This window comes from Castanea sativa, chromosome 5 (genome assembly GCF_040712315.1).
Source record: "Castanea sativa cultivar Marrone di Chiusa Pesio chromosome 5, ASM4071231v1".
Taxonomy (NCBI): domain Eukaryota; kingdom Viridiplantae; phylum Streptophyta; class Magnoliopsida; order Fagales; family Fagaceae; genus Castanea; species Castanea sativa.
This window is the reverse complement of record NC_134017.1, coordinates 51036147-51054582: the sequence shown is the minus strand read 5'-3', so window position 1 is coordinate 51054582 and position 18436 is coordinate 51036147. Positions and strand designations below refer to the sequence as shown.

Genomic DNA, 18436 nt, shown 5'->3' with positions numbered 1-18436 from the left:
AACAATAAGATTATGATGTTAATTTGTGCTATTATCTGAAAATTTAGCTCAAAATATCTTGTGCTTGAAAGAATTCAAACTAAGCTCGAGAATTTCCAGAGCAGGATTAGAATATGATTGAGAATCCTTGTACAAATAAGGGACATCCTAAGTCTTGTTGTTCATGTAAACGTATCACAAATTTCTATTTGCTCAAAATAAGCCTTCGGCAAGCAAATAGTAATTGCTTGTCTTAAAAAAGAGAAGCAAACAGTAGTTATTGTTTATAATCTTGGAAAATGTAAAACAAGACCCTGTGACATTTCTTACTGCCACAAGCCCTATACAAATGCTTTGCTTATAAATAATATCTCAAAACACATTGGATGAATCTTAGTCACCAAGAAATTATAATTAAGCAAAAGACACTGACACTGGGCTTCTTACAAAATGGACTCCATCAGTCCAAGTATAATGCCCAAAAGCATACTGACCATTGTGAGGCAGCCCGAGCGCGTCAGTTTGCACAGTGATTGTGAAGCTCTTCTTCTCGCCAACATGATTAAAGGACAACTGACCTGGAGAGGCCATGATGTACAATCCATTAAATGGTCTGGAACTAAATAAGTACACACTCTTGCTAGGACCAACGTTTGTGACTGTCCTTTTGACGGTTATGGTGCCATTGAATTTGTGGATTGCTAGGGATGGATAGTTGAGGTCGATTGCTGTTGGTAGTGCTTTTGGACACTTGAATGTTGGGTCAACTTTCCGGAGTGAACTATTAGTGCTGCAAAAGTAGAGAAGGTAGTCTGCATATGAAGCATCATACACTAGACCAGGGTCTGCTGCTTCTGTGGGGCGCAAGTGACCAGACCCATATGCAAATGGTGTAGCTTCATTGCCAGATTCATCAGTCAATAGCGAACCCAAGTTGTTTCCTACTGTAGCTGCGAGTCAGAAATGTGAAACATTAGAAAATGTAGGCCATAGCAATCAAACTAAAGTACTAACAAGTAGAGCTTAAGACGCATAATATAGGGACGACAAACTATAACTGGGTGAAATTGAGTCCATTTCACGGTTAAGATTTCATTTTATTTCTTGAATAATGTACAGAGTGTCACGTTATTTAAAATTTTAAATGTTACACCAATCTATTATCTTTAGATTGTAATATTTAATCTAAATTGTGAAATGAATATATTTTAAATAGAGAATTTTCACCCGAATAAAAAGGACTATCACTTCCATTTACCCAATTCAGGAAATGTAGTCACATATTCACACATTTATACCTGTGGTCATGAGGGCAGATCTTATTGCTGCACCACTCCAAGTAGGGTGAATTGCTTTGAGAAGTGCAGCTGCAGCAGACACATGAGGGCAAGACATTGACGTTCCAGAGATTATATTGTACTTAACAATTCGGTTATCTTGAAATTGCAACCTTGTAGGAGGATCAGCCTCGCTCCATGCTGCCAGAATATTCAGTCCTGGAGCTGTGATGTCAGGCTGCAAACCACAGCTATAATTAAAGATACTGTGGATATATTTATGTTAAATCTGTATGCTAGTGAAAAAACCAAGAGGAGCTTTGAGATCAAAGAAAATAAAGGGTACAAATTTATTTACCTTGAGAATACTAGGGTCAATAACATTAGGACCTCTACTAGTGAATGCTGTCATGATAGGTGCTGGCTTGATATTTACTGTGGTTTTCCCAGGTATGATAGTTGCCATTGGATTCTTGGTGGAGTTGATGTATTGATAAATTTTAATTGCATCGTCATAAGTCACAGCTGAGGCAGGAAGCAAATGAGCATCACATGCTATCTCTGCTCCATTTGCAACACTGTTTCCAAGTATAAAACCAGCACCACCAGCCCTTTTCACTTCTATGCCTTTTCCAACTCTTGTCCCACTACCTCTCATGCACAACACTATCTTTCCCTTGGCTTTCTCGGGTGAAAGAGAGCCAGGAAGGCATTGTCTGCAACAATTAATTAGTCCAATTTCGAACAAGTCATTAACTCAAAATGAAAAATCTATCTTTGTAATCAAATAACATAAGAGCCAAAGCTAGAGAGAAAAATTACGCCAAATCGACTTTGGTCACGTTTGGGTTAACTATATCTCCCGCGTATGCTAATGGGTACAACTTTTTCTCCAGCTTGTATGGAGTCACAGTCTGGCCCTAGTAATAGTTAAAAACAAAAAGTGTGAATTGTGAAACCAACCCAAGGTATATAAAAAAATGATTTATGAGACTGAAAAATAAATAAAAATAAATAAAAATAAAAAATAAACGAATTTGTATTTAGTACATGTTTGATTAATTGATTACTGAGCATTTTAGTACATAATATATACTACATACCCTTTATTTTTATTACTCTTTTTCTATAGAAAAGCGTTCCATAAATGATATACAGCAATAAATTACTAATGAAAACATAAAATTGGTGTCTATAATTTTGGTCAAATTATATTTCATTCCTGAAATTTATGTACTAAAATAGTATGTCAATAATATATTTTTGCTTAAATTGTTCATAATTTGTCCAAGCACTCCTTACCTCAAATTTCATACCATTTCCAAGCAAAACAGGAGAGACAAACTTACGGTCGATACTACTAGCACCAACAGTGATAATCCATGGAGCCGGGTTGGATAAAGTTGAAGGTGCAGGGCCAGAGTTACCTGCACTACATGACACCACAATGTTTTTCTTGGCAGCGTGGAGTGCCCCAATTGCAATACCATCCTCAGCATAAGGAAAAGGTTGTTGAGTTCCAATGGAAACGCTTAACACATCAACACCATCAGCAATGGCATCATCAATGGCTGCCAACATGTCTTCCTCAAAGCATGTGTTCCCATCTGCTTTTGAACGGCCCGGTATTGGCCAGCAAACTTTGTATATGGCAAGGTGGACAAGTGGTGCCCCTCCTGAGGCAGTGCCTTGAGCAAATCCACCAATAGCTGAGATGCTAGGAACCCTTCGACCTCCAACTGTTGAGGTAGTGTGTGTTCCATGCCCATCTTTATCACGGGGTGATCGATAATCCTCACTCGTGTTTAAAGAGCCATAGTATTTCTCGTAACTCTTAATGTAGTATCGAGCTCCAATGAGCTTCCTGACGATTTGTCAAATTGTCAAATGAATTATGATTAGTTTTATAGATAGATTATATGAAATTAGTATTAATCTCAAATATATTCAGATGTTGAAAATGAATACAAAATGTTTGGCTTACCTTCAATATTTTTTTAACTGGACATGTCATTTTGTTTTAAATATACAATGGCAAATGGTAATGGGTTTTAATCCCCATCTTTTATTTAGTTAATGAATGATGTGACAGTTTTTTATTAAAACAAAATAAGATTCATTTTTAAAAAATATTGGAGATAAGCTAAATCCGAATACAAAATAGCGATAGTTTTAGTTTACTAAGTTACAAATTATAAAATAGACTAACTCAAAGGTCTGGACTCCCTCAAAGTAACGCATCTTATCAAATTTGGAAATTTTAGTTTCCTTGAAGCAATAAAATGTTCCACAAATGCATCGTGTGTAACGTGTTTTTTATTGTATATAAACTTATTGTATTTAATATGAAACAAGAAATCAATCTATTTCAATCACACAAAAAAAAATAATAATAATAATAATAATAATAAAAAAAAAAAATTTCAAGTTTAAAGTAAGTATAGAAGGAAGTTAACTAGTGAAATGAAAGGCAAACTTCACTCAAAATTATACGAGAGATACTTTATACTATGTATAATTTTGGCAAATTGAAGAAATCTTTTTCTCTCCCTACTCTCGTGGTACCTCTTCCCTTTCCCCTGTTTCCTAACCTAGTCTCACCCTTTTCCCCACCATCTCCACCCTTCCTTGGTTCTCGCCCTCAACCGTCAGCCTTGCCTCACCCACAACCTTTTTCCCTCTTTATTTCTCTCGGCTTCATTTATTCTAGTCTTTTCTCACAATCTGACCCAAGGCTCTACAAACCTCCACCATGGAGGTGTTCGACCTAGTATCCTGTACAAAAAAATTTTCATGCCTGGATATCAGACTTGAGCCCCCTCCAAACCAAAACATGAACCCACTACCACAACTCACCCTTCTAGCCAAATTATACACCACCAAAAATATCAGTTACAACATGGTCAAAGAAGTAACTCAAAAAGCTTAGAAGCCTACATTCCCTATGGAGGTCAAAAAGCTCAGACAAAACATTTTCATGTTTTCCTTCAACCATGAGGTTGACCTCCATAAAGTTTATTACAAGCGTCCATGGTCCATTAAAGGAGGCCATCTTGTCCTGAAGAAGTGGAGCCCAAATTTAACATGGCAAGAAGTAGACTTTTCGTCGTCGACTATCTGGATCCAGATTCATGGACTTCCAAATCTTTGGAGAACAGAGGACAACCTAAGGAGAATAGGCTCTAAAATCGGCTCTGTAGTCGATGTCAACCTAATAGGAGACTACGACAGAGCGTGGAAAAAATTTATTCGAGTCCAAGTTGAGGTTGACATATCCAACCCGCTTCTTCTTGGTGTTCTCCTCCCCCGCCAAGGTAGAAGTGACTTATCGATAAGTCTAAAGTATGAAAAGATTGCAGACCTCTATTATCAATGCGGCGTCATCAGTCATGACCAAAAACATTGCCTCGTTGAGCCTTTTTGATTATACAATTCCTCTGGTAAGCTTTTCAAAGCAGCAGGTCCTTGGTTGAGAGCTGATAATGAAGATATCCCCCCGGGAGCCCACGAGGAGAGTATCGCCACGCCTGACACCACAACCTCCTCTAACGCACAGCCTCCCTCCGCCGTAAAGGTGAATTCCGATGTTGGCACCACCAATTCGGCATATCCTAACCCCCTTAACGTACACTTATACGACCCCCCCCCCTCCACGTGGACTACCACAGGTCCCCAGCCCGTTTGCAACAGTCCTAAGACAACAGAAAAGGACAGCACTAAGGATGTGGACAGTGAGGCACCCTCAGATTCTGTACATGCAGCACCTGAGACGTACACAACGTCCTCTCACGCGCCTAGCACTTTTGTTGATAACTTCATCACGTGCAAGCTTATCCTCTTAACCCCTGTGACAATCGAGCTCAATCCCTCAACTCTTACAAGCCCAAGCCCAAGCCCAACACACTGTCCCATTAACGTCATCCCCCCATCTGTGCCTCTCAACCCATTTCAAAGCCCTTCACGACCACACCAAGCCCATCCACAAACAACTTCACTTGCGTCAGCCTCCCATTGTGACAACAAACAGCCCAACTCGTGAACTCCCACGGCCCATTCAAAACTTCATTACACAACCAGCGTCCACAAATCCCTCTAGCAACCCTAACAATCCATACACCATCTCACCATCAAACCAACAGCGGCCACCACCTTCTCCTTTTAGCCAAAAAAGAAAGATATCCAGGACTGATCTTAAGAACTTTTCCAAAAGATTAAGGAATGCAGTGGAAGGACCTAAACCTATATATTTCGACTCCAACACTGTCACATTCACCCCAAGATCGAAGCTTGAGTCCTTCATTCTCAACAAAAAGGATAAGTCCATCCATGGAGAGTCTCTCTTCACTTCACCTAATGTCTCTACCTTTGATTGCACTCTCAATTCTAACTCTATGGCCGAGGAGGCGGGCCTTATCATGCCCCCAAATTCCCTATGAGGATCCTCGGTTGGAACTGCTAAGGCATATGCAACGCCTTGACAGTTCAAGCCTTAGGGGCTCAAATAAAAGGCGTTAGGCCAGATTTTATTTTTCTTTCAGAAACTAAAGCTGATATTAATCGTATGGAATATGTTAAAAGTTATTTAAAGTTTGATAATAAATTGGTGGTTGAGTCTAAGGGCAGAGCAGGAGGTTTATGTATTCTGTGGAAGAATGGTGTGTCGATAAAAGAAGTTGAGTTTGACCGGAACCTTATAGCAGTCAATATATCTGATTTAGTTACGGATTGGTTGCTGGTCTGCTTCTATAGCCCTCCTTATCACTTCAAGAAAAAGAAAGCATGGGGAAATTTATTCGCTCTCTTAGAAGCCCACCACGGCCTATGGGCTTGCATCGGAGACTTCAATTTTATCATTAACGATGAAGAGCAATTAGGGGGGGAAAAGGGTGGTACCTCAGCCACAAATTATCTCAAAGAGCTGTAATTCGAGTTCAATGCTGTGGACCTAGGATACTCAGGAAACAAATTCACTTGGGCAAAACAAAAATGGGGAAGCGTCGCAATCAAGCGTAGACTCGATAGAGGAATTGCAAGTATCTCTTGGAGACTGGCTTACCCAAAAGCTAACTTGGTCCATCTCGAAGCCATTAAGTCCGACCATAACCCCATTCTCCTTGACACAAACCCAGCAGATAGCTTTGCCCACAGACCTTTTCGGTTTGAAGCAACCTGGCTTAGAGATGAGAGTTATCACTGTGTGATAGACAAGGCGTGGAATATAGAAGCATCGGGTTCTGATTTTGTAAAGCTTTACAAAAGGCAAGCCTCAACCAAAGATGCTCTCCGGAAATGGAACAAAGAAGTATTCAGTCGATGCCAAGATAGAATTAATCAGCTTATCCAAAAAATTAAAGAGTGACAAGAGTCATCGCCTTCCCATACCAACGAGCTAGCAGAACAAGCTCTTCAATCTGAACTTACAAAATGGTTTCTTAGAAGTGAGATCCTTTGGCATCAAAAATTTAGGGAGCTTTGGCTCAAGCTCGGTGACAAAAACTCCAAATTTGTCCACCTATCCACAATTATCCGAAGAAGAAGCAATAGCATCGATGCCATCAAAGCAGATGACGAATCCTGGATACATGATCCGAACCAAATTCGGGAGCTCATTGGGAATTATTTTGTCAATCTTTTCAAAGATGAAGACATAAATTTCCCTACTCATCTGGAACACCTGATCCTACCGTGCATCACAGAGGATGAAAATGACACTCTAAAGCAAATCCCATCCCCAGATGAAATTAAATCCACTTTATTCTAGATGCAAGATTTGAAATCCCCTGGCCCTGATGGTTTTCCAGTGTTGTTTTATAAGAAACTATGGCCTACTATAGGCAATGATGTAATTAAGGCAGTGACATCTTTCTTCCTACGAGGCTCTATGCCTAAAGAGGTAAACAATTCATTAATCGTTCTCATTCCTAAGATTACTAATCCTACATATGTGAACCATTTCAGGCCCATTAGCTTGTGCAATGTTGTGTACAAGATTATCTCCAAGATTCTTGTCTCCAAACTCAGGACTCTCCTTGACAAGCTCATCGCTCCCACCCAATCTGCCTTTATTCCCAACAGATGGATAGCCAAGAACCAGATTATTGTGCAAGAAATTGTTCATAGCTTTAAATCCCCGAAAACAAGCCCAGGTCTCATGGCGATCAAGCTTGACCTTCAAAAAGCATATGACAGAGTCAATTGGAAGTTCATCCAAACCGTCCTTCTCCATTTTGGTTTCAATGATACCTTCACAAATTGGGTTATCTCCTGCATATCATCAGTCTCATTCGAGGTTCTAGTAAATGTGGGTAAAACAAAGAGTTTCAAGCTTAGCAGAGGACTTAGGCAAGGTGACCCATTGTCACCTTATCTCTTTATCCTGGGGCAAGAGGTTTTATCTAGGATGCTTGACCATGAGCTTAGGTTGAATAATATCTGTGGTATTAAAACAAGCATATCTGGCCCAACCATCACCCATGTCATGTACGCGGATGACGTTGTTCTATTTACTAAGGCGACTAGGAGAGATGCAGCCAATCTGGTTCAGGTATTGAATAAATATTGCAGCTGGTCGGGGCAAGCAATTAACAAGAACAAGTCCAGAGTGTTCTTCTCCAAGCACACCAAAAGCCACATCCGTAAGGCCGTCAAAAGCATTCTCCAAGTAAGAAATCTGAAAAGGGATGCAGTGTACCTTGGCGCACCTATGTTTCTCCCTAAAGCTCGCTCCAAAGACTTTGCCTTCCTTCAAGACAAACTCGAAGCCAAGCTGACAAGGTGGAGAAGTAAAAACCTTTCTTGGGCGAGCAGAAGGACACTGGTCAATTCAGTAGCTCAAACCATGCCGAATTACACCATGTCTCCCTTCAATATCCCTATCAAAGTATGCGATAAACTTGACTCTCTTACAAGAAGGTTCTGGTGGAACCAAAGCAGCAAGATAGTAAGTTTATCGCTTGGAAAGCTTGGGATCATCTCTGTAGCCCAGTGAAAGAAGGTGGCCTCGGTTTCAAAAAGGCCAAAAACATCAACAATGCTTTACTAGCAAAGCTGGCTTGGATGGTTGCAACTAAAAGAGATAGCTTGTGCATAAAGATCTTGAGATCAAAATACAAGGTCAAGGAGGATTGGTTCAGAACGGACGCATTGAAAAAAGCGTCCCCAATTTGGAAAGCCAATGAAAGTACTAAGGGCATCATCACTAAAGGTGCTTGTTACATGATTGGGGATGGCAAATCAATAGATGTTTGGCTTGACCCGTGGGTGCCGTGGGTTCAGGGATTTATCCCATCCCCCAGAAATGCTTCATTAGCTTTAACACCTCTGGCATTATCTCAGCTCATTAATCCTGAGTTACTTTGTTGGAATGTCCCTTTAATTCATGAACTGTTCACCCCACCAGACGCCCAGGCTATCCTCTCCATCCCTATTCCCATCAAGCCAAGGCTTGACAAGTTGGTTTGGTTGCCTGACCCAAAAGGTTGTTTCTCCGTAAAATCAGCTTACAAACAAATCGTCAACCATGACACTACTTCACCTATTGTGGAGTTTGACTGGAAGATGTTATGGAAGCTCAAAGCCCCTGAAAGAATTAAGTTGCTCCTTTGGAGAGTTGGTGCTAACGCTCTCCCCACAAGAGACAACCTCATGATCAGAATGGAGGTGGACAACCCAAACTGCTTGCTCTGCAACCAAGTACTCGAATCACCTATACGTCTGTTTTTCAAATGCTCGGCTGCCAAAGCCATTTGGTTTGCCTCTTGCTGGGGATTCAAGTCTAACCAGGTACCTTTGCATTCCAATCTCGATATGGTCAAATTGATCCTTGGCCCCCCACCTTCTTTATGCCAAGCCCAGGACCAGTGGTTAGTTTCCCTCAACATGGCTCTCACCATTGAAGAGATATGGCGTACCCAAAATGATGTTTTACATCAAGGGGGAAAGGTAGATCTTCACCGGTCTATTCAAAGCATTCTCTCCGGGTCCCGTGAGTTTTCCATCATCACCACACGGCCTGATCTACCCAAACCAGTCCCACCTGCTCAAAGGTGGTCACCCCCCCCCCCCCCCCACTGAGGTTCATCAAGGTGAATACTGATGCAGCTATTTCAGGTTCGCACTCTGCCTTCGCGGTCATTGCTAGGGACTCTCAAGGTGCTGTTCTAAAAGTTTGGACCAAATTAGCCCCCAAGTTCTCACCTCTCCAAGCTGAAACTATGGCGCTGCACTGGGCAGTCCAGCTAGCTATTTGTGAAAACTGGAGTCATGTGCTCTTTGAAGGGGATTCCCAGGTCTGCTTTGAAGAAGTTGCTGCCAAGGAGCCATGTTCTGCTCTGGCTATTTCCCACTTTGTTGCTGATATTCGTGATTTAGCTTTTAGTTTTGTCACTTGTAGTTTTCAGTGGGTCTGTAGAAGCTGTAATTCTGCTGCTCATACTGCAGCTAAGTTTGCCCTCTCTTCCAATTTGTCTTGCTTTTTCAATTCGGCCAACCTTCCTCTTTGCCTTGCCAAAGTCTGAATGGAAGAGGCCCCTACTTGTTCTTAGCGTTTTATTTAATGAATTGAAGTTTATCAACAAAAAAAAAAAAAAAGGAAAGAAAACCAAGATTTGATAACTTTTTCTAAAGCTTCTCTCTTACTCTCAATGTGCTTCAAAGCGATACCCTACTCTATGGGGTTAGCTAGGTAAAGGATGCATAGTGCAACCTAGTATATAGCTAAGAAAAATATGATTCAACCAATAAAGTTTGTTTTACTTTTTCTTGTGAAGATGGGGGAGTTCTAAATTCTAATTTCCTTTGATTGTGCTTCTTATCATTCATTGACACTTTTTTTCCTAGTGAAGTTCTGAAATTATACACACAATAGCAATTCGTTCCTCTTTTCTTTTCTTTTTTCTTTGTTTTTTTTTTCAGAGATCCTTCTTTCTATTCCAAATAGTGGAATCCTAAATTTATTAGAATCCCTACAAGCTCACTATATGAATATAATTAATAAACCAAAGAACTGGTAACATACTTTCATACAACAATGACAATTGTTTTTTCTAATGATTGTCCCATTGGCCCCTGAGACATGACATCTCACTGGTATAAGCATATTTGACCCTGCTAAGATCAGGTTCAAAAGGGCAGGTCAGTTCAATCACAATCAATCACTAGCTCATTCCATGAACTGATCAAGAAATGTCTATTCATTGATTGAGGGCATTAAAGTAGTTTAGTTCCTCTATAATTGGAAGTGGTCCACCAATTGTGGCTCAGTTCCAAACCCTATATGACCTTAGGCATTGAATAATGAGAAGAAGCCAAATAAACCTACTTTAAACCCATTGGACCATGGAGTACTGATAAAAGCTCACAATATGGGAATGAGATGAAGCCAAAACCAATTCAATCACATATTTGTTTGATTCAAAGGGAAAGGGTATTGGGATCTTTAACACAAAGCAATCAATACTTTTTATACAATTTAACCACAAAGAAATCCAACATAACAATCTATAAACGACACCAGTAGGACAAAATGCAGGCCCATTGGATGGTGCCAATCAGAATTGTCTTTTGTGATGTCTTGGAAAATGTCCAAGATGCACAGGCTAATAAGTCCAATGTCCTTTAGTGTAAATCTAATTACAATGAAACAAGGTGTCTGTTATAAACTTATAATTAGATATCCTATGCATAGTATTCGATCTTTAGTACAATAGATTATAGTAGTTTTTAGCAAAAGAAGAAAAAAGGAAAGAAAGGTGTCGTATAAAAATTAATTTGATTATGAACCTTTATCTTTCTTTTTCTTTTTTCTTCAATTAATTTTCTTCTCTCTCATACCTTACTAAAAAGAACTTATTCTAATTTCAGTCAAAATGTTACTAGGTGCTAGGGGTGAATGTTTCATGTTTAGCCATCTGAAAATAACATGAATTTTAGAAAAAGCAACTGATCATGTTGAAAATTGAAATTCAAAACAACTTTGATTCAGAAAACTACACATGCATGGGCCATTCACGAGAGAGGAACACCATTCAAAGATTCCCAAGTGTGGGACAATGCAAAAATTGTTTTATCACAAGGCAACATTTGCCTAGCTAGCTAGCCTAGCTTGTACCATTAATTATAGATTCAGAAAAGCCAAACTGGGTTGAATGCAAAATCACTCAAGCAAAAAAATATTAAAAACAAAAAAAATCTCTCTAACAAATGTTGAACGGTTTTAGATTGCAAAAGCTCCTATGCAATGCTGTATTGGATAGGATTTCCAAAAGCACTTCTAAGAGATGCATGCTGCGTGGCAGTTCAAACTTCACATTAGTGTGTGTGTGTATATATATATATATATATCACTCCTCATAGTCAGTCATTTAAGAGGCTTGTTTGTCCATAAAAGAAAATTCAAAGCCTATTGCTTCCCAATAAATGGCTTTAATGCTAAACATGCACATGCATATATATAAACATCGTTGAACACCCAAAAAAAGCAAATTCCTCTACACTGACAGCACAGGCTATCTAAGCATGAAAGATGATACTGATTAATTTGGTAAATTGTTCATTTTTATTAGTTTATTTACTTAAAAATTAAGTTAAAGTTGGAAAAAGAGAGATATTAAGAAATTACACATTAAAAAAAAAAAAGAGTAATAAACAGGTAGAGGTAGATAACCAAAATAAGCTTTAGAAAAAAAAAAACAAACAAACAAACAAGCAAGCATCAATGGTCATATCAAGAAGAAATCAAATTAACCAGAATGTTCCTAACCTAAAGAATTTAAAGAAACACTACTCACTCACCTATTACAATGGGATGAGTTAAAAGCAACTCCTGTTTGGCATATTCCTTTCCATGATTTTGGGACAGGTCCCATCCCTTTATCACTGAAGCTCTTTGATTCTGGCCACACACCTGATCAAAACCACACACATCACATTCTATCACATTTATTGCCCTCATCCACTTGAGGTTTTATATATATCATACACACATATGGGTTACTAAACTACAAAGATGATGGTAGTGTTTTCACTGTCTAACAGTGACGTGACCGAGAGTATATGAATTCTAGCTTGAATTGAAACTGGCACGTACCACTATCCAAGACCCCCACTATTACTTTTTCGCCATGTTTAGCTTTGGAAAGTAAGTGTCCTCCGCTCCGTGTCTCTAAGCCTAAAAACTCCCATGACCTTGTGGTATGTAAAGAATACTTTCTTGGGTTGCTCTGATACACCGATACTACTTCCTCCAATTCTGTTCAAAACCATTGTTTCAATATTAAATGTATATCAAAAAGAGAGATTAATGATTGGAAACAAACTCATGTGGTGTTTTTGTTTACCAGATAATTTAGAGGCTTCCTCGGGTGTGAGCAATGCTGCGAAGCCATTGATGCTATGCTTGTAGCTGTAAATAAGGGAGGCTCTAGCTTCTTCCTCATTCTTTTTTACAGAGCGCAAATATGAATGATGGGTGTCTTTTATCTCATTCAATGTATTTTCTCCACTATGCTCTCCAAAGTACACTATGTAAACCTGTGGTGGCCAAAAACATGGTGTGAAAACAAAACATTTCGCCGAATAATGAAGCTTTAAAACAAACAAAACAAAGCGATTCGTTTAAGGAAAAAAAAAAAAAAAAACCTGTTCTACGCATGAGGCTAAGAGTGGAAGCAGAAGGAGGATGAAGATTATGGGGATTCTCTTCATTGTTGCTAAAATGCTAATAATATGGGGGTAGTATGTCTTAAAGTAAACTCATGTATAACTAGTATTTATATATGTTCAGAGAATCTTATCTTTCTAAAGAACAACTCATTCTCTCTTAAAATTAATCAGTCCCACTTTTAGAGTTTCTAGTAGAGTAGGGACCTGGATATTTGCTGTCTGATGAGTATTGTGGACTATGTATAATTAAGCTTCCCTCTCATATGGAATCATGGAGTTCTCCTTTTTGGTATGCTGTAGATGGATTAGGATTAACAGTCTCTCTCTCCATAATTAGAAGATTAAGACTGTATGGAGTTCTTAACTCTACCACACAGGTTGCTAACATCCTCTACAGATCCCATCCATATATTTTTAGAGGGCTTGGTTTAAATTTACTGGGTCATAAACATTTAAAATTAGATTGACCAATAAAAGTCGTGCATTAACGGATGGACATAATACTAGAAGAAGCTTGCTATAATTGGTGAGCCTAATAACAACTCTCTCAAAAAAAAACAAAAAAAAAAAAAGTACATACCAATAATTGATTCTCCAAAATTCAAAAAAAAAAAAAAACCAATAATTCTTCTAGAAAGTTGGTAATTAATTTACATTATTAGTGGTTGAAAGACGTTTATATATTGGAGCCACATAGCAATTCTTACCAATATTAACTATATTAATGATGTATTAAATATATATATGAATTACTTGTATATGACTTTCTCATATTTTCCTTCAAAAAAAGGGACTTTCTCATATAAGTTGGCAGGCTTAAGCTACTTAACATTTTTCTTAAAAAGCTAGTCAACGTTATTGATGCGTTTCTATTGTTCAATTATAATTCCTTGCTTCTTCCTCAAAAAAAAATCTTAATTCATTGCTTTTAAGTTTTAACCATTACCTTAATTGGCTGAAGTTATTTTCATTAATACATAAACGTTTGAGTAAAATGTTTGCTTATGTACCTCTACCTAAAAACTCATGAAATTGACTATAATTTATTTGGGTAAGACTTAAGTACAATACTTAAGTGTTGTTCCTTAGGTTCTCCTTTTAAAATTCTGCCATATAGATTTTTGCACATGGGATAGAAGTGTATTTTTTAATTAAGTAGCCACATAACTGAATCTTAAAAAGAGAATTTAAGAAACACCACATAAAATACTGTATTTAAGTTTTGTCCAATTTATTTATCATGTTATGAGATAATTTTAAAGTACCATTGAAATAATATCTCTCAACTTTTTTTTTGAAGATAATATCTCTCAACTTATTCTCTAATTTTATGGTTAATACAAATTTAGTGAAATATCATTATCTAAATTGTTATTCTATAAATTATAAATTGTAATTTATTTATTAATATATGTTATCAGGAACAACACATTGTAGACACACAAAATTTGTACAATGTTTGTTTACATTCCTATAACGATCTAAATTAAGAATTTTCCATCTAAACAAATTCTATGCTCTTGTTTGTGGCCCTCCTTTGCTTCAGGGTAGGTACATTTTAAATGGGATAGAGGGATTTGAATTGTAGTTGTCCTCATAAGTGAGACTAGGTAATATTATATCATTGAATTATAAAAACTCTTGACAACTATCTTTAAGTTAATTGAAAATTTTATTTTTGAAATTATGGTTTGAAAAGTATCCATCTCTCTTAAAATAAATAAAATCACTTTTGAAATTTTCATGGGAATGATCTTTCATCTCCTAAAATAAATGAACAAATTTAGTTTTGAAACTTCCATTTAAAAAATCTCCAAATGCCTCTATAAACACAATTTTAAGTTTGGAAATCAAACAATCAAAATAGTTTTACAAATTTATTTTTGTATTGTTGAATTTGTAAGTACAATTCTCTGTAATTAAATTCTATTACAACATATTAATATTCTGATTTGATCTCCTTGAAAAAGTTTTTGATTTAAGAATTGTCTTAATTCGAACACAAATGGCCATCCACTTTGATTGGAAGAGTTTTTGCAACAAAATTATGAAGAATATCTAGTTGTGTACTTGTTAGAGACTTATCAATCAAAGTATAAAAAGTAATTGTAAACTTAAATTATCTTCAATAATTAAATATTTATGAATTTAGTTAATCAATATTTTCTTATATTTAATTATGTTATTCTTAACAATGTACATCTCCTAATTCATTTTAATGACATGAAATATAAAACCAGCATTGTAGTAGTCTAAATTTGTACTATATAATTAAAATAAATAATAATTTGGTAAATTTATTTTATTTTCAAGTATCAAGTATTCATAGGTGGTGCATAAGTATTTATGAATATAAATTTTTATGATTATTTTTATAAGATTTATATAATACCAATTGATTTGGAATATAACATTATTGCTCAAATTAATTGAATTAATTTGGCAACAATTAAAACAAAGTATAGAAAAAGATAAAAGCTAATTTAACTATAATCAATTAAAAAAAATAGTTGTATGCTTATATTAGTAGAAATAATTGAAAATTTTTCAATTCACTAAAGTGATTGGTTCATATTCTTGATTATCATCTCCTTCTAATGACAAAGTAATATAAGTCAAGTTTTTTTTTTTTTTGAGGGGATAATATAAGATAAGTTGATTCATCTAATATAATTATGCACATTAAGAATTATACAAGAGACATAATATAATTTCTTATAAATGTTTTAAAATGCACCATGCATTGCATGGGACATCGAATAATAAGTATGAAGGGGTGCTTGCAGTGGTGAAGTTAAAATTTCGGTTTTGGAGAGCAAGATTAAAATAAAATATTGAAAAAATTAATTCAATGTTTTTTTCTTAATATAGAAAATATTACTTAATTTATTAAACAAAAGATTTGACTAACAAATTTTTCTTATTACTTTTTAGCCCTCTTTCGCAAAAAAAAAAAAAAAAAAAAAAAAAAATCTTGTTAGTCCTCTTTTAAAAATATTTAGGACGGTAGCTCTGTTTTGGAACTCAATTATACTAAAATCGAGTTCTAAGTAAATTCAGCTAAGGTAGTAGTGGCCAATGTCGCTATTTCAAAAATAACATGGAACTCACTTTCTTAGAAATTGAGTTCCACTTAGAATATTTTTCCATGGAACTCGATTTTACTATTATCAAGTTCCACCTGGCAATTTTTTTTAGAAATAGCTACATTAGTCATTGCCACCTCTATCAAATTTAATTAGAACTCGATTTGTATGAAATTGAATTTCACGGGTTCTAGAACATGGTTACTGCCCTAAAATGTTTCAAAGGGGGACTATTTGGCTAAAAAATTCGCTAAAGATAGCTAATCAGCCAAAATGCCCATTACAATATAATACAAATTTAAGTTATAATTTGTTTTTTGGCGGTTGGATTTCAATTTATTTTTTCGAGCCATAGTGTTTATATATTTCAAACAAATATAAAATACAAATAAAAATCAATATATAGTCATTAATATTTTAATTTAAAAACTTAATCTAAATATAAGATATTCAAACAGATACTTTGAATACCTAAAAGTAAAAGAAAAAATAAATAAATTAAGTTAGTAATAGTAACAGTATGATTATATACTTAAAAAATTTTAAAAGTTCATTTTAAAGAGGTTGTACAATGGTTTTATTATTAAAGTTACTAAAAATTATCTTAGATTTTATTTTCAACTATCAAAAGATTCGTTGATTGCAAGAGCACTTAAAAAGAATATTACATTGTATAAGATTTTTTTTTTCTTTCATTTATATAGAAAAAGAAATGTAAAATTCAGCACATTTAGTTAGGAATCATCGCAATAATATACTAGTTTTAAGGCCACATATTAGATTATTTATTTATTTATTTGACTACATTAGAGAGTCAAAAGTTATTTTCATAGATTATTAAAGAATTAGAATCTTAATTTTTAATAACGTCCTTGTGCTCAAAAGGACCACCAAATCCACAGTGTGCACAAGAGAATTGGCCCAGAGGTTGTCGATTTTGAAAAGTTTAACTTACGTATGTAATTATTTGTTTTGCATAGTTGCTTTATGACCACAATAAAATGTCATAATATTTTCACAACATTTAAAGTGTTAGTCCATCATAAATTAAAATAAAAATATATAAAATAATAAAATATTATACCAAGACTTCCTCGTCTAAAAACATAGATATTGTAAAATATTTGACCTTATGCTGTGTCCCTAAACTTTCTCGTTATTCACTATGAACAATGCTTATGAGTATATCGAAGTTGCGTATTCTATGTTTCAATTATCCCATACTTACCAGTTGATATTGGCATGTCACATATAATGTAATGTGACCCCAAACCATATCTCTCGGCCCATGCAGTCACCTTTCAAGTTTAACAAACCCCAAACATCTCTCTCGGCGTGTTTGCGCGCAAGCACAATGTCAACTTTTGGACCGCTCTGTTACCAATGCCAAATTGCCTTTTCCCCAAGGCATTAGATTAGTTATTGACTAGTTAGTGGAGAGAGTTCTTATAAAATTGAATATACATAAGTATTCTTGTTTTCTAAACAAGAGCAATAACAAGCTACTCAATTAGAAATCCTCCTGCCGAGCTTAGAAACTTGAGTTTGTAACTAAGTGGGGCATTAAGGTAGTTGAAAATATAGTGAAATTGGCTTAGTTGGGATTGTGCGATTTGCTGGTCTAGAGTCTACCTTAGCATGCCCTCTTGTCCTTGGGTTAATGCGCAAAAAAAAAAAAAAGATCAATGTCTTTCCTCAAACTTAATCTCTTCTTGGTTAAGACGAGCTTTTTCTTCTTGCATGATTATGCTGCACACTGTATACTCTTTTTGTATATATATATTTTTAATAGATTCTTCTTACTCAAAATGATTTATTAAGGAATTCATCACCAAGAGTGATTTGCTTGGATACCATGTAGAAAGTTGAATTACAATTTTATAGAGAGTAACTGGTAGGAACACAATACATATGTACAACATACTTGTCCCTTATCTTTTAGACGAAATGCAGAGATTTATTGATGGTCTGCTTACTCGAAGATTCATAAACAGTGTTGCAACTTTACATAAGATGAATGAAACTGTTGTTTTACAAATAATGCTAGACAAGATGAATTTCATGAGTGGTTTTCCCCAAATTCTCTCTCTCTCTCTCTCTCTCTCTCTCTCTCACTATATCACATACAATTTTCTTTTTCATTAGAGGAAAATGAAATTAAGTGGACCATGGAGCCGCAAAGGCAATTGCAACTTCACTGCATGCCAAAGATTTAGCACTCACCACATCACAAGTTACCCAATGCCTCACGCACCTCTTAAGGTTCTTAGAATTACTTGCTTGTCTAGAATCTCCTTTTCCAATTTTCAAAAATTTGGCCACCTCCCACTAAAGCTTTCGTCAGCATTGACATTCAGTAAAGATATTCTCTCTTTTTGGATGCTCAAATCTTTTGATGCACGGCCATATATGATAAGGGGAAAGGGGGAGAAT

The 18436-nt window shown here is 36.0% G+C and overlaps 1 protein-coding gene across 1 annotated transcript; it reads right to left on the bottom strand.

Moving 5' to 3' along the window:
• Positions 1 to 160: 160 nt before the first annotated feature.
• Positions 161 to 13267, bottom strand: LOC142636366 (subtilisin-like protease SBT5.6). The gene is made up of 9 exons (XM_075810564.1): positions 12894 to 13267; positions 12593 to 12785; positions 12343 to 12504; positions 12048 to 12159; positions 2559 to 3120; positions 2079 to 2176; positions 1615 to 1972; positions 1278 to 1494; positions 161 to 929 (listed from the first exon to the last, which is right to left on the bottom strand). Exons 1-9 carry the CDS (start codon positions 12957 to 12959, stop codon positions 394 to 396), a joined length of 2304 nt encoding a protein of 767 aa, XP_075666679.1. The 5' UTR covers positions 12960 to 13267; the 3' UTR covers positions 161 to 393.
• Positions 13268 to 18436: the final 5169 nt, after the last annotated feature.